Source organism: Lonchura striata, chromosome 1 (assembly GCF_046129695.1).
Source record: "Lonchura striata isolate bLonStr1 chromosome 1, bLonStr1.mat, whole genome shotgun sequence".
NCBI classification, from domain to species: Eukaryota; Metazoa; Chordata; class Aves; order Passeriformes; family Estrildidae; genus Lonchura; species Lonchura striata.
The window spans coordinates 117531948-117553496 of NC_134603.1; the positions used below are offsets into that span (position 1 = coordinate 117531948).

The following is a 21549-nucleotide window of genomic DNA, read 5'->3' on the forward strand; positions in this document are numbered from 1 at the left end:
TGAGAATTACATACTTTTAATTTTTTAAAATTAATTGTTTATGTTCCTGCCTTTGTAAGTTTCAACCTTTCCCACTCAGCAGAGTGTACTGGTGAGGGTTAAAAAACTCATTTTAAATAGTGATAGTTTCTTTAATTGGAAAAGTTATACCACTCTGACAGTCCCAAATTATGCAGTAGACAGACTGTTAATGTCTGGCAATCTGAAATCATGTTATTCTGTGATAACTGCTGATACAACATTTCTTAGTTTTTGTTGCTAATGTTAAGTCGTAGCACAGCAAAACCGTCTTATGGCAAGTTAATGTGCAATTCACCATTTTTCTTTTTTTCTTCCTTTCTAGTGTGACCCACAAGAATGAGAGAAATTTTAACAAGCATCCCAAGCGTCAGCTGTTTTAAGATATATTTACAACTTTAGTTAAGGTCAGACTTGCCTACAGACCAGTATATGAAACACATCCATAACCAAGAAGGAAGGCCACTCTTTCTTACTTTCTATGAAGAAGCAAGATGCATGGATAGTATCCCATATTGTTACAATTACACACCTTTCTGTGGAAATTACCAGCAGCACTTGTAGTTGTTTTAAATAACCACTTGTGTATTGGCTTTGAGGAGCAATGCCCTGGTTAGTGGGACAGACCAAGGAAGGACTGGGTATATGATAAAACTTGCATGACCAAAATTCTAACTGCTATGTTTTCTTGATCATTCATCTGTACATTCATCTGTAATCTATGACTTGCTTTTCTAATTTATTTTACTGATTCTATTTGTATTTTATGGACTGCTGCCTTTATAGTGAAAGGCCAATGGTTTCCATAAAATTCAGATGATTGATGCCAGTTGTTTGTGTTTATTTGTATTTCTGTGTTATGTGAGGAAAAAGTACAGGACCTTACAAATATAGAGGGGATAGAGAAAGATATTTTCAGGGAAAAGAAGATATATTTTTCAGGATTTTTTTACTATACTTCTTTGCAGTGTATCGTATTTTCCTTTTTTAAAGCCCAAATACACGTTCTCAAAAATGCACAGAAGTTTAAAGATGGAATCCTAGAGCATTTAAAGGTATTAATATATAACTACTAGGGGATTCTAAACCACATAGTTTACTTAGACCTTTATTCAGAACCAACTGGAGAACTAGGGGTTTCTTTGATTATCTAAATGACAGTGAGTTTAAAACAGATTATTTCAGTGATTTTTAAATCTGGTACCTCTTTTTTTCATGGGAACTCAGTACTCACCAGTGGGAGGTCGGTGGCTCAGTTTCATTTGCCAGAAATCCAAGAATAGCTTACATTGTGATTTCCCTAGTTCTGTTTATACACTCTGACATATTTGGCTTATATTTTGGTTTTCTTTGGTGGTTCTTTGTGATAGCAATATGGCAAAACATGCCTCATGTATTAGGAATGAAAGCACCCAGGCAAGGTTGATGAAACAAGCATAAGTTAGTAGATATGTAGATAAGATGGAATATACCCTGGTGTGTCTAGTAGTGTGTATTGTAAATGTAACTGTAGTAGAAGGGGATCTCAAATGTTAATTAGGCTCATATCCATGGTAATGGATATTACCATGTCCACCATGGTAATATCTTCAGGCCACTTTAAAATCTGACCTAAAAATTTTGCACACAGGTATATGGTTGCTCTTTTCTTTCCATGAAATTTTTGTGCTCTTCTGAAGTGGCTAATTATGGAATCATAATGAAAAATGGTATTATTTTGGGCAGAATATTGACATAAAAGGGCTGAGAGTTTGTTAGTATCTATTTGTAAAACATTTATTTTTATAAAAGTATTTTTAGCTATTGGCGTCATTCCCAACTGCAAATGATGAAATGGGAAGAGAACTGCCATGACCCGTGCACTTTTTCTGTTTCCAAGAAACTTATCCAAACAAATTTTGTTCTCTCAGTTAAAACAACAACAAAAAACCACATGGCAAAGATGTCTAATTTTAGGCTTATTTTAAATAGGGAAATGGGGATATATACTTACAACAGGCAATGGAAATAGTGATTCCATTGCTGGCATTTTATGTGGGATTACTGCCCCTGGACACTTTCTGCAAACCTGATTTGTATTTTCTGCCATATCTTATGCTGGTGAATCATATGGAGAAATATAAAGGAGGAAGTTCTATATGGAAATACAATCCTATTTCAAGAACACTTAAACTAAACAACAATTTATTTCCAACATAATAGAATTAGAGCCTTTAAAAGCCAGGATAGATTATGATAATTCAAAAGAATATTTTAAATACAGCTATTTTTACTTCTGTAGCACTCATATTTTTGCATAAGTGTATTTTGTGCACTGAAGTTTGCTCTGTGCCTTCTCATTTACTTTACTTTTTTGGGCCTCAATTCAACCACTAAAAGTTTATATCAAAGCGCAGTTAGTTTGTTCTTAGAGATGAGTATGTTCTTTCCCCTCATCAGTCCAGTGATAATAAGTGATGGCTGGTAATGCTCATATAATGTAATAAATTTATTTATAGCTGCTACTGTGTTTGAATATAAATGGTATTAAAAGTTCTGTGGTATAGTATGTTGAACAGTTTTTGTAGCTCACTAATCATCTAGTCAAGTGATCCTGAATCAAACTGCTTTATTTATGTATTTAAACACTTTTAAAATTGCATTTGGTTTATATTTTGAATATTTAATTTAGAGGCAATGGGTTAGTCAAGCTCCGTCCATCTATTTTCTTAGAGTATCAATCTGCCTGAGATTATTAATAAGGACATCATGCTACCAGGTCAGTTTTTAAAAATATTGTTTCTTGCTTGGATAAGGGGATGCATGTAAGTGTCATGTGTACAAGCTGTGTTGCTGTTTGTGTGTAAAAACGTTTGTTCTTATGAATGCAGATGTACATATTTGTATCTATATTTCTATATGTGAGAATGGGAATTGTAAATAAACAGATTTCAAGAATGGTTTTACACCATTGCTGCATAATTTGCTCAATCTCTGTTATTTCTTATGTCACGTCTGTTGTTGCTGACCCTAGCAAAGAAACTGTAAATCTCCATAACAGATGGCTTGGTCATTGCTCTGAGGCCTAGGCTTGGTATTTGACTTTATCATAAAGATATGTAAAATTCCTATAATATAGTTACTGAAGGAAAAAGATCTTTTAACATTTCACCTCTTGAGTTTTTATTTATCTACTTATGATAAGTAATTCTGAACTAATTTTTTGGGTTTTTTTTTTTGGTTTTTTTTTTTTTTTTTTTTTTGGTTTTTTTTTTTTTTTTTTTTTGTTTGTTTTTTGGTTTTTTTTTTTAATTTTCCTGTAGGAAATGCTCCACAGTCTGGGTGGAATTGAAAATCTAGCTCGGGTAGAATTCCTTGTAGTACCTTTGTTCATTATGTTGTCTGTCAGTTTATTATTATTAGAATGATATAGACTGTAAAAAGCAGTGTGCAGATCTTTTGGTTTATAGAAAGAAGTGAGTCTGTTTCTCTGTTTTCACTAGTTTTGAAAACAACTGTCCTATAGTCTAGCTGCATTTATCTAGGATTTGTAGTTAGGAGACTTAAATGCCTCCTGAAGTGGGAGAAGAATTAGAAAAGTCAACATTTCTTTTGGTTCAGTCAAAAGAAACTGTAGACTTTTGAAGGGAGATGAGGAAAGTCATCCTGCACTGTAGCAAATGACTTTGCAAAGGGAAAAGCACACTGATAAAATAAATGTTTTTTTTTTCAATATCCAAGCAGGTTTAAACCTTAGGACTACACTACTATTGAATTACAGAATATTTTTTCATGAAACAGATGCACCACCTACAGGCTCTACCTGTGTAGAGCAGTCTAGGTTTATGAAGTCAGAAAACTTTTTTTTCCTAATGGTATCCTTTATTTTTCCTCCCCTACTTGTAGTACATGGAAACAGCAGCAAATCATTGTCTTAATTACAGAGAAGAGCAGCATAATGTAGACAAGTTGGTCATGACATGTAAGTGCAGTAGCTGATAACATAAATGATAAGGCTACTCACAACTTTTGGTGTGAGGCTTAAAATACTTCAGGTGGTTGTTAAGATAGTACTTTCACTGTAGGCATCATCACATGAATAAAAGCTAAATTCCTGTAGAAGGTAGCAGCTTGTTTTTCTACATAAGTAATGTTTATTTAAGAAATTTGTATCTTTTTATGTATTGAAATAAAAGAGTAAATTGAGCTAATTATGGTTCAAAGAATTTATAGTGTTTTCCTCTGTTATATGACTGATAAAATAAAAATATTAGTGAGAAAATGTGTGTCTTCCTTTGTTCCACAGATATTTTCCAAAAGCTTTCTGCTGTTAGAAATCAAAGAGTGAGTACTGTTGGAACTCAACAAATGAGTTTTAGCAAGTGGAGCACATAAATAAGTGCTTTATAAAATTGCTAGTTTTGTTTAATTAGCTACCTAATAGAATAACACATGCTTTTCAGATTTGACCTAGGTGGGACTAAGTTCCTTACCTTGTCAGGCTTGTAAAGTAAAATAATCTCTGTTTTACAAATGTATTAATAGTATCATAAAAATAAGTTCTTCTCTGTAAGTTACTTGGTCTGATGTATGATTATTGGCTGTTTGAGATAAACAGATTGCAAACATTTGGACTAAACATTTGTTCATATAAAAAGTAGCACTCATGTATACACTGTCCTGAGCTACATGTTACTATGATTCAAATAGCTTTGTATACTTTTTAAATGTAAACATATTTAAAAGTTTTCTTACACAAATTTCTGGTGTGGTTTTTCACTTGCAAAGTATTCTGTATCTAAATATTCTGTATCAACTCAGACATCCCTTGCTATACATTACGATCAGTCTAAGAATCTGTGCTTGACTATTGCTGGTTTGTGGCTAAACTGAGATACAGTTGAGATCCAAATTAGTATAACTAGGTTTTCATGATTCTATCATGCTGCAGAAAAATAATGGTAATTGTAATCATATAGTATCAGACAACCTAATTTTAGAGAATCTAGACAAATACGGAGTTTATTAATCATGAGCAGAAATACAGGCAGGGCCTTAAATTACTATGCTGTTTAACTATAAGCTGAATATTAACTTTTTACTTAAGGAGGCCTAATTTCAAGTTCTGAAGTGTTACACAAACACAAATTTTTACAGTGGTGTAATAGAGATACTTTAGCATTCAAAGAGATACTAATTGTAGTTTGAGAAGAAACATCCTTGCTTGTCCTACTGAGTATTGTACTGTATTCTAAGATTTTAGGTGTATATTTAAGTGTACTTTAAATGTATCTAAGACTTTTAACATATTGTGTAAGGATTTGGTATCTTAATTTTTACTTTTCAATAAATATTTATATTCGTGTTTGAGTTTTAAAATAAAACAATATACTTTATATTTACACAGAATCATACATTCACTTAGCTTGTTTCAATTTTTTTCCAGACCCTAGTAAATTTGTTATCTGCCACAGACAGCCATAAGTTTTTTGGTGCTCTTCTTCCCCTGACTAGCTCAGCAGAATGGTAAGTTCAACTTAATGTGCTATAGTTAACAAAATCTTTTTAATGTTTTCCCTTGACTCAATGCTATTTTTCATGAGGAAAACTTAAATGTTTTTAATTTTATATAGAAGCAGTAGAAACTAAATAGAAACATTGGTCCTGGCAGCAGACTTCTTGTTCATGTGGATGGCTCTGCAAGACTGGAATCACAGAATCTGTCTTTGCAATACTCATCCAGGATTCTGGAATTTCTACTGACTTCCTACATATAAAAATCTTTTGTTCTCATCTTAATATAACAGTGCCTCACAATAATCTGGTAGAATATTGATCAGCGTAGTAAATTATGAACTCATACAGCTAATCCATGTATATGTGCCCTCTTCTCATTAATTAGTGGTTAAATAAAGATAAAAAGGGGAAAAAACAGCAAAAAGGGGGACAGAGTAACTTTCATCTATTATATCTATTATAGGAGAAAAACTACTATTATTGATCTGCTGTCTCCCAGACTTCCCAAAACTCTGATTCAGTTTAATTTGTTTTTAATGTCTGTGTTAATTTAAATGATATTTTACATACATTTTCAACTTCCATTTAACTTTCTTCATTGAATGTAATGTAGGATTTTGTGTTATATTTGGACTCGGCAAGAAAGAGTTTGGAGTATATTACAAATGTTCATAGAAATTGTGATTGTTTTTAAAAATATACTCCATTTTCTTAATTACCAGTAAGACACAAAATATAGTTGTGTCCTTATTTTTGCGCATCCACATTTACTTTTATTTTGTATTGGGAAAACTGGAAAATTGTTGCACTGTTTCTCTTGACCCAGCACATATTTGTGGCTTTAAGTGCTTTTGTGCACAATTTGATATTATTACTTAAGACTTGGGGGAAAAAAAAATCATCAAAAGAAGGAGGCTAAAGAGCAACGTGGGTTTTTCATATAATTTCCTCTGATATAAATGCCAGGAATAATCAGTTTGTAGTCCAGAATGTAGAGAGATGATAAACGAGATTGTTGAGAACTTGCTGGTGATATTACACGAACACGATTTTCTCTCTAGCATGTGAGACTTTGTGTGTGGATTAATTATGTTAAAATAAATTTTAACTTTTTTGTTTAGGGATGTGTGTATTTAGAGGAATTAGAAAATGTGCCACTTGAATATACCCAAGGTCAAATTCTGATACTTGTGTATTTTCAGTCATATACTGATGCAGCCAAATCTTTTCCAGCAGTTTCTTTGTAATCCATTTCTCTCTGCACTGATGGCCTCCAGTGCAGATGAGTTGCAATGTTATCATAAAGTGAACAGTCACTTTTCTGGGTGCATCTCTTTGTTGCTCCTGGCAGACCTGAGTGGTTGGATGGAAAGCATGCTAAGCCCTGAGTTCCTGGGATCCCCAGTATAAACTAGTAAAATTGCAAGACCTAGAGCTGCTGTAGTTTATGCCAGAGGCTGAACCAGATCCCACATCCTCTATATTAGAAAATCATCAATGTTCCTTCAATTATTTAATCATCTCAGCTAAGACTGATAGCAAAGCATTACTGAATTTCAATGAGAAGCAGAAAGACTTTCAAATTTGATAATACATCACTTATCACCTTTAAAATTCGGAAGAGGTTTTTAAAATTTCATGCTTAACTATTTCACACATATAAGGTCACTTATATGTGACTAAAAATAGAAAAATTAATATAAGAAAAGGTTTTGTTTAGTTTCTGGGTTTGAAAATTCTCAGTTATATGTCAATCAAAAGTTAGATGCAAGAGTTAGAATTTGAATGTAGACAGGAAGATGAAGTTCAATGCCAGTTAAGGATTATTTTAAATTCAGATATGAATCTGAATTCACATGTTTCATTAAACACAGATGGAGCTTTTTTGCTTTTTAAGTGGAATTGGATATCCTTAACCATATTTTCTATGAGAAATCCACCTTCATTGCAGTTAATGAAAGTCTTATATAAACCTTTTAAGGTATACATCCAACCCCCTTCTTAATATAATATTCAAACTATACTAGAGAAGAATGATGCATTTTTGTATTATCTGTGGAACTAGGCTATTTGAGTTCCACAGATGAACTTTACAAGCTCATGCAGTCAGTGCTATTTGTACTATTAATGCCATTAATAAGAAGATGATAGCACAGATGACTGCAGCCCACCTGGCTACCTCCCATCCTGGCTGGGTATGCCTGGTTGCCTCTGCTGGCAGCTGAACTCAATATAAATATGATTTCATCCCATTGTGAAAGTTTGGACCATTGTCTTCTTTTGTCTTTTAAACAATGACTTTAACCAGGTTGCAGTGACTTTAAATTGTTTTCTTTAACTTCTTTTATTTTTTTTAATAGGACATCTCTGTTGTTTTTTAAACTTCCTGTTGTTTTTTTTCCCTTTTCTAACTGGCAATACAAAGTAATGATGGAGTTATTGTTGAAATTTCTTGCTGATTTTTTTAGGTTCACAGCAGAGTTGCTATGACTCCTTTGTGCAGAGCCATGAATCAAAGAGAAAATAAAATGTATGAAGGAGTTGCAGTCATGCTCAATTTGCTCCATTCTGATCACATCAAACTTCTATGGAGTATAGCTTGTAATCTGGTACAGGTTTGTGAAGATCCTGAGACTAGTGTGGAAATTTGGATCTGGGGTAGAATCAAGCAGCTCCTTCATATGTTACAGGAGTAGGTTTTCAGTCCTCAATATCGTGGCAATTGTACAAGACTGTTTGTTCTTTTAAGATATATTTGACCAAGCCCTGTTTTATCAAATAGCATCTTTGGCTTGTTCAGTTGTTTGTAATACCAGCAAAATTTAAAAGACTATTTAGAACATAATGAATAATCAATATTTTTTCCAGCCTTTCATGTTTCATATCATAAGGCATTTTTCATATTTTTAGTGTATAAACTAAATAATTAATAAGTCATAAATATGGCATTACTTTCGATTTAGTTTTCCTATTAATCAGACACCTATTTAGTGAACTAGAATTGCGAATATAATTGATGAGCATGATAAAGGAATTTTCTGTTTAAAGGCTTGTTTGCTTTTTTAAAGTGTATTAGCTAATTTAGTGAAATCATACAAATTTTCAGAACTTTCAGAATGGTTAACAAAGACATATTAAGCCATTTTTAACACTGCTACTTGATTTTTTTTTTTTCTTTTTCTTTTAGGGAAGGCTCATCTGACCCTTATATCAAACTCTTCAGCTGGAAGTTTATCTAGTGCAAATGCAGCAGAGACAATCCAGTATCATCATTTGTCAGATGAGCTAAGTCCTGATGGGATACAAGAAAATACTTTCTCACTTAAAGCAGGTAGGTTTATAAGGTCTAATACTCTATTATGTCTTTACATACACTTGTGCAAAAGGATTCAAAATATTACAAATTTGTAAATACTTACACCTGCTTTAGGGAGTAAAAGCATCAAATCTGATTTGTTGATTTTCAAATAAATGTGATACCAGCACTAATTTTCAAAAAATATGCTTTAGTTAGAAGGAAGCAAAGCATAAAGTATTTAAGTGTCTGGGAATCATATGTATTTCTTCACCTGTAAAAACAGTGACAAAAAATTAGTTAGTTAGTTTTGTGTTTAGCATGAAATTATTTTTATTTGATCATATATTTCTTCACTATTTAAATTTCCTATGATAGATCAATATGAATCATATGATTTCAAAGTGGTATTTTAATAACTTCTAGTCAGGTGAGGATTCATTTTTAGTTATGGAGCAAATTCCTTTTGGAGGAGATTTCTCAATAGAGTCAAATGGCCCTAAATGTTAATTATGAATTTTTATTCTAGCTTGTTGTGCTGCAGTCACTGAACTGGTGCCCAGTGAGACTACTGCTTTCCAGACTGTACAGGTAGGAAGATTTTATTCAGTTAAGTAAGGCATTATAGTTTATAATTTCACTTAATTGTTGTTCTTTGTTATCATAATTTAAGAGATTGGAAATATGCCTGTCTATAACTTTAGTACTTCTGTTTCTTTATCATTTTACACACAGAGATATAGACACAAAGGTTATCAACATAGGTGTCTGGAAGAATAAACAGCTTTATTCAGACAAGGTTCATTTTGGCATCTCTTACCATGCTTTTGTCATATTCAAAATAGGATAGTAAATAATCACAGAATAAACTGAGAAATGCAAATTCTGAATTTCTTGACATTTAGTACAAAAAACTATGCAGCTGAAAATTGACATGTTGCTGTTTCACAAACTATTTCTCTTTTCGTAAGTGTGGTATTTCTGAGAGAACTTCCTGGCATTCTATCTTCAGGGATAAGCCATTCTTAAAATCCCTGGTTGTATTCCAGATCTAGTCAAAGATATAAATATTAAGGGCATTAATATCAGCTAAAAGTTGTAGCCAGCTGTTAAACTCTAAATGTTAAATCAAAGCCTTCAAATTAGCTTAAAACCCAACTAGAGATATTCTTGGAGGAACTGAGAGAATAAGAACCTTAATTATGAACAGGAAAGAAGTTTGTGTATATTTCAAAACCATTGGTTAAGAGAAAATAAATGAAAGTAAGTATAGAAAAAAATTATTTTTGTGCACCAGAATTGTTAATAAACTGTAATGACTTAGACAACTTTTATCTAAACAATATAATGATATATTTTAGGTTGAGTCTGATTTCAATAAAATAAAATATCACTTGTTTATATGAAATGGTTTTAATAGAGAGGTTTTCTGCATTGCCCCAGCACTGTATGGTGACTGTTGTGTCAGTAAATCACTTAAAAACTGATAGTACAATATGCAGAGCTGGAAAAGGTGGTTCAGATTTAACTTCTTCTGCTCTTTATGTTAAAAGACACCAACCTCTCCGTTTGTTTAAGCACCAGGCAACATCCCCCCTTTCAGATCAGGGCATAGCCACAAGCATGTTCATTTCCATTGGAGTTCCACCCTACAATATCACTGCAGTAATTTTAAATCCTACCTCTTTCTTTTTGCTAATATAACTTTGAGAGTTGCATAGTAAGCAAGGTGAAGCAACTCAGGAAAAAACAGAGGAAAAAGGTGTACAGCTTTTTCAGTTATATGCCAAAGAGGTAAATCTGAGTAACCTGTAAAGGTGTATATCATTGGTTTCAAAGGGGTCTTAGGAAGTTTTGCTTCTGCTGTAGCTGCTCTCTGTCTGTCTGTCTGTCCTCCATCCTGGTCACAGCCTTGGCAGCAGTCTGCAGTAATTCTGGTAGCAGACAGAATGTGTTGGACTCAATGGCTCCACTTAAGCGTAACCATGGTCTAAACTTAATTCTGCCTTCATGAGCAGTAGAAGGAAACAGCAGGAACTGCAGAAGGGCCTCTGCAGAGCTGACACATATTCCCCTCAAGTCTGCTAAAGAGGAGAGTAGTCTCCACCAGGGACTTTGTCAAGTAACTGGGGGCAGTATTCCAACTAAATCTACTGGTGCCATCTATCAGACCTACAAAGTGGATGGAGTAGTGGAGAATACATGGTTGCATGAAAATGGAAGCTGAATTCAGTATGGTTTTCACAAAATCCTGAAAGCATGAACAGACTTCTCAGGCTATCACTTTTGGTGTTTCTCCAATTTATTTTTATTGAAAACTGAATTTTGTTCCTGGCAATTCAAAATATGGTGACAGAAGATCTATTGCTGCAATTTCCTTCACCTATAGAGATAGAAGCATTTCTTCTTTATATGTTCAGAGGCTCTCTTTGTAATATCAGTTTAAATGTAACAATGATTTGATTTTTATACATGTTAAAGCTTATATTTTAGGTATGCAACAGGATGTTGAGAACTTGTCCATTGCTATTAGCTTCTGACTTATCTAAACACTGATTTTTATTTGTGGTGTGCATGCAAAGGGGCACTACTAATGCTAGCCTTTTTCTGTTTTCAGGCAAATGCAATATATACAATAGCAAAGCTAATTTTACCAGACAAAGAAAGGAATGCTGAAAAAGCCAGTTTATTACAGGTTTATTATTGTTGCACAATGAAAGCCACAACAGACCCTGAAAACTTTTTATGAATTAAAGTTTATTTTGAAGTACAGTACAAATAAATCAGATTTAGTAATCCCCTACCCCAAAACAACAAATAGCTCAGAAAGAGAAGGCTAAATAGAGACTCAATTTCTGTTTTGATTTACTTTGTTTCTGGCACCTCATATAGTGTAAAGGAAAGTCAATATTTTTCTTGTGATAGCTTCTATTTTTCAGGCTGTCTAGCATCAGATGTTCTTTATAGAGCCTTGATCTTCATTGAAACTCACCCTAGACTTGACACTCTACTAATATCTGTTTATTTCTGGAGTATTTTGCTATGGATGTTAAATAAAATACAAGAAGGCAGTGTATGAAATAGAGAAAATTTAAGTGTAGAATAAATATAGGTCAAAGAAGCATAGAATGGCTCTTGGTTTTGCACGTCACTACTCCCATAAATGTATGCATTTGAGTCAGCTTAGGCTAAAGGTTTTCAGTAGTAATTAATGACCTGGTAGCTTTTCTCAGGCTCTGTGCAGTAGTGTCTCTCTAAGACATGGGAATGTAGTGCTCAGGGGTTCAGGGATGAGCACAGCTGCTGCTGCTCCAGTTGGCAAAGTCCTTAGCACAGCTGAATGCATTAATGATGCAGCCTCTCATGTGATCTTTGTTCTGACAGAGCCCCTGAAATGGCTGTACAGCTACTCCGATATCCAATCAGGTAGGTGTGCTTGGTTAGCAAAGAAAGGTATTTCCACCAAAACAACCCCTCAAACAAACAAACAACCCCCCTCCCCCCATTTCTAGTGTCACATTTCTCATCACAGTTCTTCTAGATTAGAATTGGAGGGCAGATTCAGTACACTAGATACCTTTCTACTGCAAGGAGGTTTTTTAATGCACTTCATCTTAAGGATGAGGTAAATACAAGCCTTCCTGGAGGGTAGGTATATGGAACTAACATGCAGTCTAACAAACTGGAGCATATGCACAATGTACTTGCCTCACATGGCTGTAAGGAGCTTAATTTTTGCCCAATAAGATTTTTAGGTTCCAGCAGAATGTGTTGGAAATAACTTACAAGAGCTATTAAGCAGCCGTAGTTGGGTTTAACATGAAGCCATATGAATTAATAATGGACTTAATGATCACATATGAAAACTAGGTCTGTTTTGGACAAGAAGTATATTTTTATGAAACCTTGTTCAGCTTCTCACACTGCTACCTGTATTGCTTTTAAAATTGTTACTGGTGTGAAATACAGTTGCAGTTATTGGAATATCCTGTTTGAGTTTTACAGATATTTTTAGAATACTTGCAATGGTGGTGTGGTTTCTCTACTGCCCCATTGTCTGTGTTTCCAATGATGAAATTTTCAGCTTCTTTCTGCCATGCTGCCTTAGTGATCTTAATTCATGACTGTTTTTGTTTGTTCAGCTATAAATGTGCCATATCATTGAGTCTTGACAAACAGAGGTAAGGATGAGTTGCATCAAAGCATACATATTAACCAGCTGCCAGTAGCTGTTTTAAAGAACTTTGTGTTGGAACTAAGGTTTATGGAGAAGCAGAGGTACATTAAGTTCTCTGAAAATATGACAAATTTGGGGTAAAAAAAATTGAGTAATTTCTTATTTTCTGTCCCTGTTAGAATTTATGGTATCCCACACTGCATTTTTCAGGAAATTGCTTTTTTACTGCAACAGTACAAACCCATTGATTAAATTTACCTTTTTCAGCATTGGAGAAGAAAGCAGGTCTCAAGTCTTGAGCTATCTGTAAAGGAAAAGAAAATATCAAGATTCAGGTATGCCTAAATGTGCTGTAACTATTGTCACTGCTTTTTTTTTTAAATTCACTTGTTTTCCCCCATAAATGTCCTTGTGTACTTTTAAAATGCTGGAGAAACTTAATATGTTTTTATTACCTTTGTTATCAGGTTAATAAGATATTCTGTCATTTAAATACAAAGTTTGACAGTGTGTAAGGTATCAAGGGGAATCTTTGTTGTTTATCAGTGGCTTTTCCACATGTGTCATGAATCTCTCATTAACTGATGTGCTTTTCCTACTGTAGTGTTATGTTTTCAGAGCCCTGAGATTTCTCTTCAGTATGGAAAGAATCAACATATTTTTGAAAGGTATTTTAACCATATGTTTTGTGAAACTCTTTTAGGATAGCTATCAAAAGTCCAGCCAGAAAGAAATATTTTCTAAGTGCCATTTATTTTGTAATGGGCAATTTTTGTCATATCCACAACTACAGATAGTTTTCCCTGCATTGCATCCAGTGCCAGCCTGCCAGATTAGGTGTTCAGTATTGGGACTCCTGTTGTGTGCGTGCCAGACAACCTACCTCTGTGTGGGCTCCTTCTCCCCCCATCAATCAAGCCTTTATATATGTTGAGGACAGATTTAACACTGCTGGCAATAAACATACTTTTAAGATTAGCACATGCAATTCACAGCCCTGGACAGTAGCAATTAACTGGAAGCAAATAATTTTTTCCCCTGAGCCCTCTACTCCTTCACCATGGGTCTGACGTTGCATCAAGCTATTTTACTTAGGAGTGTTACTGAAAGGTTTGGATCAATAAGGACAAAATGTTTTCCATCAATTACATATTTTTACTAATAAGATGACCATTTCATCAGGTTGGCTACAAAGGCCATGTGATATCTTACAGTGAGATTTGTGGCATTAGAATAGTAATCAGAGTGTCTAGGAGGTCTGCCTGTCAGTACTGTTTCTGTATGTTTTTATTATGTATCATAAATTACTAAAATTCTATAGATGACTTTTGTGTTATTTTTAAAAAGTGGATATTTTACTGAAAGTGCCTCAGTTTATAATGACTTTTCATGGTTGGTGACAAATTTTTGAAGAATCTGGACTAATTTACTGTCTTTTGATTTTTCCAAATGCCTAATCTTTTGTATTTCTACTTATTCCAGAAGTTTAAAAAGGAACAAAACTTCAGTCAAGCATCTAACTAATAAATATGACTAATAGATTGTTGCCTCTTTTCTGTCGGCCTTTGCTTTTCTTAGTACTTTTCATTTTTTAGACTAGGATTCTTGGCCAAAACTTCTAAGATGGATGTCATGATTCTTTAAATGAAGAAAAATGTTAATCCTATCACTTAGTGCATTGCAAGAAGAAACTCAGATACAGTGATAACAAGCATAAAAGAAAGTACTGTAAGAAAAAAAGTCAGGTTACTGGAAATTTAGAAGGTGCATTACTTTCAAGACTTACAGTTGTTTGGAGAATTGGCATTTATATTAATACCCAGCCAATGGGGGCTGAAGTCTGATTTTTAAAAGGGGCTTTAACTCCTATGTATGTAGTGTTAGAGGCTTAATATCTTATTGCATTATTAAAAAATAATGGTACTATATAGGAGGTTCTGAAGTAAGTTTTAATAATAAACACTGAAAAGTCTCTGCTGTAGATTAATAGCTCCTGTGTAATTGCTTCTCAAAGATACAAGAAATTTTGCCCTTTTCTATATTTTTCTGTACTGACTTGTTTGAAATCCTTATTGATATTGGACATTATGTGCATGATATCAGAGCTCATGAAGGGTTGGTATCAAAGCTGAATTTGTTAAAGGTAAGTAAAAACCTTAAACCTTTATAGTTTTAAGTCATATTCTTGCACATTCTTAACACATGAAAGGCATAAAATATTTTAAATTTATTTATTTGTCATTTAAGTTATGACTAGGAGGATATATTGAAGCAAATCACTGAAAGTATTGAGAACATGAATAAGGCATCCACAAAACATGTAGGAAATAATGCAATTTTAGAGCACATTGGCAGTGGAGCTCCTGGAAGTGTATATAAGGTACACTTTTGATATTATTTTACAGATCTGAGGGGAAACTTCATGAAGAAGGTCTAATACCTGTTCTGGGCACAACTGTCCTTTGAATTTCAGTTGGGAAATGTAAATGTAAAAAGGCTTTTGAGGATCTGAGCTTGTTGTTAGTGTTTGCTGTGATTTTGTTTGTTCCATGTTGTACTTTTGAGATTGATCAGTGTATTTCTTAGGTTTCCTACCTTACTTTCTCTTAATTCCTTTCCACTAACAGCATTTGTCTATTGCAAATACTAATAAATCTGAGTAAAACCACAAAAATTCAAGTATATTTCATCTGAAAAGCAACACTGGGCACAGATAATATTGGTTCAAACACAATGCAAGTTCAGAAGTGTACTGCTAACCTGTACTGTTGGATTGTAAATCTTCTACTAATCACATTATACACAAAAAAAAAAAATCTGATTATATATTCTGTGAGAAAGGTTTGGACACTGATAAATAATCTGGTAGCCATAATACCATTCTTCCTATCCCCATCCTATATTTATTGTACAAAGATTTTGCCTTGTTTATAGGTTAGAAAACATAACAGACAAAATCTCCTGACAATTAAAGAAGTCAATCTAGCATTTGGAAAGGAAAAAAAAAAAAAAGCAGGTGTGTCTCATGAACTCTAGTCTGATATGCTAGCAGGAGTGTGTCAAATTTGAGCAATAATCTTTCTTCCAGAACTACAAGTTCAAACAGGCCTATACCCCTTTAAAATTAAAAAAAAAAAAAAAAAGAGAAATAGTATTTGTATTTGTTTATCTATCAGTAAAACTAGATGCAATGTAAACACGTAGCAAACATCATTATTCTTCTCTAAAGATCGAAAGTGTACAACTGAAATGCTAAATAGGTAGAAAAGCTATGGTCAGTAGTAGAGTGAATGATACAGATTATCATTATAATTATCTACATATACCTGCCTGCTGAGTCATTATCAGGCAGTGGTTTCCCTATAGTTCTGTGATATAAATTGAGGAAAAAATTGAATAAAAAAGAGCAGAACTAGATTAAGGTGTATCTGTCTGTACAAATGCAATTTTTAAAGAGTAAAAATTAACAGCTTTTAAAATACATTTTTTACCTCAAATACTCTATTTTAAAATTATTTCTGTATAAATATAATGTTCTATTAATTTCTTTCATGAGATGACAGATTTTCATGGAGTTCATGGAGTAGGTGCCATTGGGAGAACACTTTCAGTCTTTGAAGGAAAAGCAACAAGTTTGCAGAAGACAGAACATGACATATATTTATCCAAGCAAAGGCCTCCTTGGATCCTTCCTTTTGCCAGGATTTTCCTGCATGTAATTAGTAGCAGCAAGTTTTTAGGCTAATAAATGTTGAAGTAATGCTTATTATATCAATCACTAATAAATATCTGTGAATTTAATGTGTCTTTATTTAGATTGGAGTTAAGAATCTTTGTGAGGCTCTTTCTGTTTGTTTTTAAGCTTTGCCTAGCTCTTCATTATTTGCATAAAGAGAAAAGGATTGTTCATTGAGATCTCACTGTGAACAATGTCATGTTGGGGGATAAAGACAAAGTTACAGTTATTAATGCTTGAAGACAATTTCTCAAGATGTACCTGAGAAGCATTTCTTTACTGAAACTCTGAGAAGGTTTCAGATTCCTGGGTGTTGGTTATCATTCTTAGAAGCTAGTAAATTATTGCATCGTTATACTGTTGTGTGAAATCATTGAATCACAGAATGGACTGAACTGAAAGGGACCTTAAATATAATCTATTTTCAACGCCCTCCAGATCATGTTGCTCACAGTCTCATCCATCTTGACCTTAAACACTTTCAGGGATGGATGACCTGTTCTAGTACCTGACCACCTGCACAGTAAAGAATTTTTTCCTAATATCTAATCTAAACCTACCCTTCTCCAGTTTGAAACCAAACCACTATGTGCTGTTGTTAAAAGTCCTTCTCCATGTTTCTCAGAGGTTCCCTTTGGGTACTGGAAAACCATTATTAGGTCATCCCAGAACCTTGTCTTTTCCAGGCTGAATAAACCCAGTTGTCTCAGCCTCTCTTCACAGGCTCCATCCCTCTGATCGTCTTGTTGGTTTTCCTCTGGACTCACTCCAACAGGCTGATGACCTTCCTGTGCTGGGTATCCCAGAGCTGGCGGTGGCACTGCAGGTGGAGTCTCAGCAGAGGGAAGCAGAGGGGCAGAATCCCCTCCCTTGCCCTGCTGCCGACGCTGCTGTGGATGCAGCCCAGGAGTTGTTTGGCTTTCTGGGCTGTGAGTGCCCATGGCTGGGTCATGTCCTCTTACCCACCAGCACCCCCAAATCCTTCTCCACAGGGCTGCTCTGGATCTGTTCATCTCCAGCCTCTGCTGATATGAGGGATTGCCCTGACCCAGGTGCAGCACCTTGCTCTTGGTCTTGTTAAACTGCGTGGGATTCCTGTGGGCCCATTTCTTGAGCTTGTCCAGGTCTCTCTGGATGGCATCCCCCTCCTCCAGGTGTGCCAGCTGCACCACTCAGTTTGCTGTCATCTGCAATTTGTTTAGACTGATCCCTCAATCTATGTCATTAATGTATATATTAAATAACACTGGTCCCAGTATGCACCCCTGAGGGACACTACTTGTCACTGGTGTCCACTGGGACATTGAGCCATTGATCACTACCCTCTGAATGCAACCATCCAACCAATTTCTTATCCATCTAGCAGTCCACTCATTAATTACTGTTGTGGGGAACCATGTCAAAGGCTTTTCAGAAGTCTTGATAAATGACATTTGTAGCCCTTCCGTTGTCTACTGTAGTAATTTCTTCATAGAGAGTCGTTAGGCTGGTCAGGAAGGACTTGCCCTTGTTGAAGCCATGCTGACCATCTGTCTTGGTTAGACAAGACAGGAGTCTGTGAAAGAGGGCAAAGCCTCCTGTGCAATGGAGAACGGCAAACCCCCCTCCCTCTGAATTACGAGGATCTTTAAATTAAAAGGCTCTCAGGCAAAGATATGGGAGTGGGAGTAACAATTCTTTACTAGGAGAAAACTAGACAACAATTTAAAAAGGAAAATGCAATCGGTACAAACAAAACTAGTGAAAGAAAAAAAAAGTCTAGAACTTGAGGAATGCCAGTATCAGGTTTTGCTGGGACAATTGCTTTCCCTTGCAATAGTTGATGAGTTGCAGCTGAAGTGGTGATCTTTAGAAGGGTATAATTTTCCTCTGAAGATCTGGTGGCAGTGGGGGCCGGTCTTCCTCTGCGCCGGGGTTGCCTCTGAGCTCCGCTGCCGTCGCCTCTGCGCGCGCCGGCTGCTTCGCTGCGGGTGCCGCCGAAGAGAGAGCGAGAGAGAGCTGCTTTTCTGGGAATCCTGCGAAGAGAGAGAGAGAGCTGCTTCTCTCGGAGTCCCGCGAAGAAGAGGGAGAGCTGCTTCTCTCGGAGTCCCGCAAAGAAGAGAGAGCGAGAGAGCTGCTTCCCCCCTCTGGGTGGGACCCCTCACGGCGTTACATTTTTTCAGCCTTTCATTGAATCAGTCAAAGGTGTATACACAAACCATTGTCTCTGAGAGAGATAACAAAAAACCTGTCCAACCGGTTCGCCTTCGACAGATGGCAAATGGAATACAAGCTTATCTTACAACCCAGGACATTATCCACCCCTTATTCTATTTCTATCTGCACACCATGAAATCTTATACCCAGTTCTCTCTTAAGACTAAGTTTCCCTGTGGTACACAGCGGGTCTCCCTATCTTCCTGCATTACCCACCAAGTGTAATCAGGTCCTTGAGCAAAGACAATCTCACGAATGGGTTGGTCTTTGCCTGAGGTGGGATTAATCCAAACAGTTTTCCTTAAAATACCTTTCATATGTACTACAGGGACCTTATCTCCATCTACTGCGTGTAAGGGTTCTGACTGAGCAGGGCCAGCTCGATTGACAGACCCCCGGGTGTTGACCATCCAGGTTGCTTTTGCCAGGTTAATTTCCCAGTTTCTAAATGTTCCCCCACCGAGTGCCTTCAGGGTAGTCTTAAGGAGTCCGTTGCACCGTTTAACTTTGCCGGCAGCTGGAGCATGATAGGGAATATGATATATCCATTCGATACCATGTTCTCTGGCTCAGGTGTTGATAAGGCTGTTTTTGAAATGGGTGCCGTTGTCAGACTCAATTCTCTCAGGGGTGCCGTGTCTCCACAGGACTTGTTTTTCCAAGCCTAAGATGGTGTTCCGGGCAGTGGCATGAGGTACAGGGAAAGTCTCCAGCCATCCAGTGGTGGCTTCTACCATGGTCAGCACGTAGCGCTTGCCTTGGCGTGTCTGGGGCAGTGTGATGTAGTCAATCTGCCAGGCCTCCCCATACTTGTACTTGGACCACCGCCCACCATACCATAGGGGCTTCACCCTCTTGGCCTGTTTGATGGCAGCACACGTTTCACAGTCATGGATAACCTGGGAAACACTGTCCATGGTTAGATCCACCCCTCGGTCTTGTGCCCACTTGTAGGTGGCATCTCTGCCCTGATGACCTGAGGCATCATGAGCCCATCGAGCCAGGAACAACTCCCCCTTATGGTGTCAATCTAAGTCTATCTTTGACACCTCTATTTTTGCTGCTTGATCTACCTGCTCGTTGTTCCGGTGCTCCTCATTAGCCCGACTTTTGGGGACATGGGCATCTACATGACGGACTTTCACCGTCAGCTTTTCCACCTGAGAGGCAATGTCTTTCCATATATCAGCAGCCCAGATTGGCTTTCCTCTACGTTGCCAGTTGGCCTTTCTCTACCTTCCCAGCCAGCCCCACAGAGCATTGGCTACCATCCATGAATCAGTATAAAGGTAGAGCTTTGGCCACTTTTCCCTTTCAGCAATGTCCAGAGCCAGCTGAACGGCCTTGAGTTCAGCGAGTTGGCTCGATCCACCTTTTCCTTCGGTAGCTTGTGCAACTTGGCGTGTGGGGCTCCATACGGCTGCTTTCCACTTCCGGTTCATCTCTAGGATGCGACAGGAACCGTCAGTGAAAAGAGCGTAGCAGGTCTTCTCTGCTGGTAGTTGGTTGTATGGTGGAGCTTCTTCAGCCCTTGCCACTTGTACCTGCTCTTCATCATCAGTGAGACTAAAGTTTTCACCTTCTGGCCAGTTCGTAATTATCTCTAAAATCTCAGGGCGATTCAGGTTTCCAATACGGGCGCGTTGAGTGATGAGGGCAATCCATTTGCTCCATGTGGCGTCAGTGGCATGGTGGGTAGTAGGAACCTTTCCTTTAAACATCCACCCCAGCACCGGTAGTCGGGGTGCCAGGAGGAGTTGTGTTTTTGTGCTAATTACTTCCGAGGCTGCTTGAACTCCTTCAAAGGCAGCCAAGATTTCCTTCTCTGTGAGAGTGTAGTTGGCTTCAGACCCTCTGTAACTTCGGCTCCAGAATCCCAGTGGTCGGCCTCGAGTCTCCCCAGGCACTTTCTGCCAAAGGCTCCAAGACAACCCATGGTTCCCGGCTGCAGAGTAGAGCACATTCTTGACCTCTGGTCCCGTTCTGACTGGGCCAAGGGCTACAGCATGAGCGATCTCCTGCTTGATCTGGGTGAAGGCTTGTTGCTGCTCAGGGCCCCAGTGGAAATCATTCTTCTTTTGGGTAACTAGATAAAGAGGGCTCACAATCTGGCTATACTCAGGAATGTGCATTCTCTAGAAACCTATGGCACCCAGGAAAGCTTGTGTTTCCTTTTTGCTGGTTGGTGGGGACATAGCTGTGATCTTGTTGATGACTTCAGTGGGAATCTGGCGCCGTCCATCTTGCCATTTCACTCCCAGGAACTGGATCTCTCGGGCAGGTCCCTTGACTTTGCTCTTCTTGACGGCAAAGCCAGCTTCTAGTAGTATCTGGATGATCCTCTCACCTTTCTCAAATACTTCTGCCGCTGTGCTCCCCCACACAATGATGTCATCAATGTATTGCAGGTGTTCTGGAGCCTCACCCTTTTCTAGTGCAGCCTGGATTAGTCCATGGCAGATGGTGGGGCTGTGTTTCTACCCCTGGGGCAGTCGGTTCCAGGTGTACTGCACGCCCCTCCAGGTGAAAGCAAACTGAGGCCTGCATTCTGCTGCCAGAGGAATGGAGAAAAACGCATTAGCAATATCAATGGTGGCATACCACTTTGCTGCCTTGGACTCCAGCTCGTAC

The 21549-nt window shown here is 36.9% G+C and overlaps 1 protein-coding gene across 1 annotated transcript in view; it reads left to right on the forward strand.

Annotated features, from left to right (window-relative positions):
• NEK10 (NIMA related kinase 10) overlaps nucleotides 1-21549 on the forward strand; it is an 86474-nt gene that overhangs the window by 1854 nt on the left and 63071 nt on the right. Inside the window, 20 exon segments of the mRNA XM_077782206.1 lie at nucleotides 344-446; nucleotides 2690-2776; nucleotides 3321-3362; nucleotides 3904-3979; nucleotides 4304-4350; nucleotides 5423-5523; nucleotides 6498-6578; nucleotides 7983-8035; nucleotides 8038-8210; nucleotides 8707-8845; nucleotides 9339-9400; nucleotides 11427-11504; nucleotides 13591-13654; nucleotides 15008-15129; nucleotides 15244-15366; nucleotides 15921-15998; nucleotides 16550-16617; nucleotides 16619-16655; nucleotides 16849-16947; nucleotides 17498-17634. Coding sequence (XP_077638332.1) covers nucleotides 344-446; nucleotides 2690-2776; nucleotides 3321-3362; nucleotides 3904-3979; nucleotides 4304-4350; nucleotides 5423-5523; nucleotides 6498-6578; nucleotides 7983-8035; nucleotides 8038-8210; nucleotides 8707-8845; nucleotides 9339-9400; nucleotides 11427-11504; nucleotides 13591-13654; nucleotides 15008-15129; nucleotides 15244-15366; nucleotides 15921-15998; nucleotides 16550-16617; nucleotides 16619-16655; nucleotides 16849-16947; nucleotides 17498-17634 — 1770 coding nt within the window.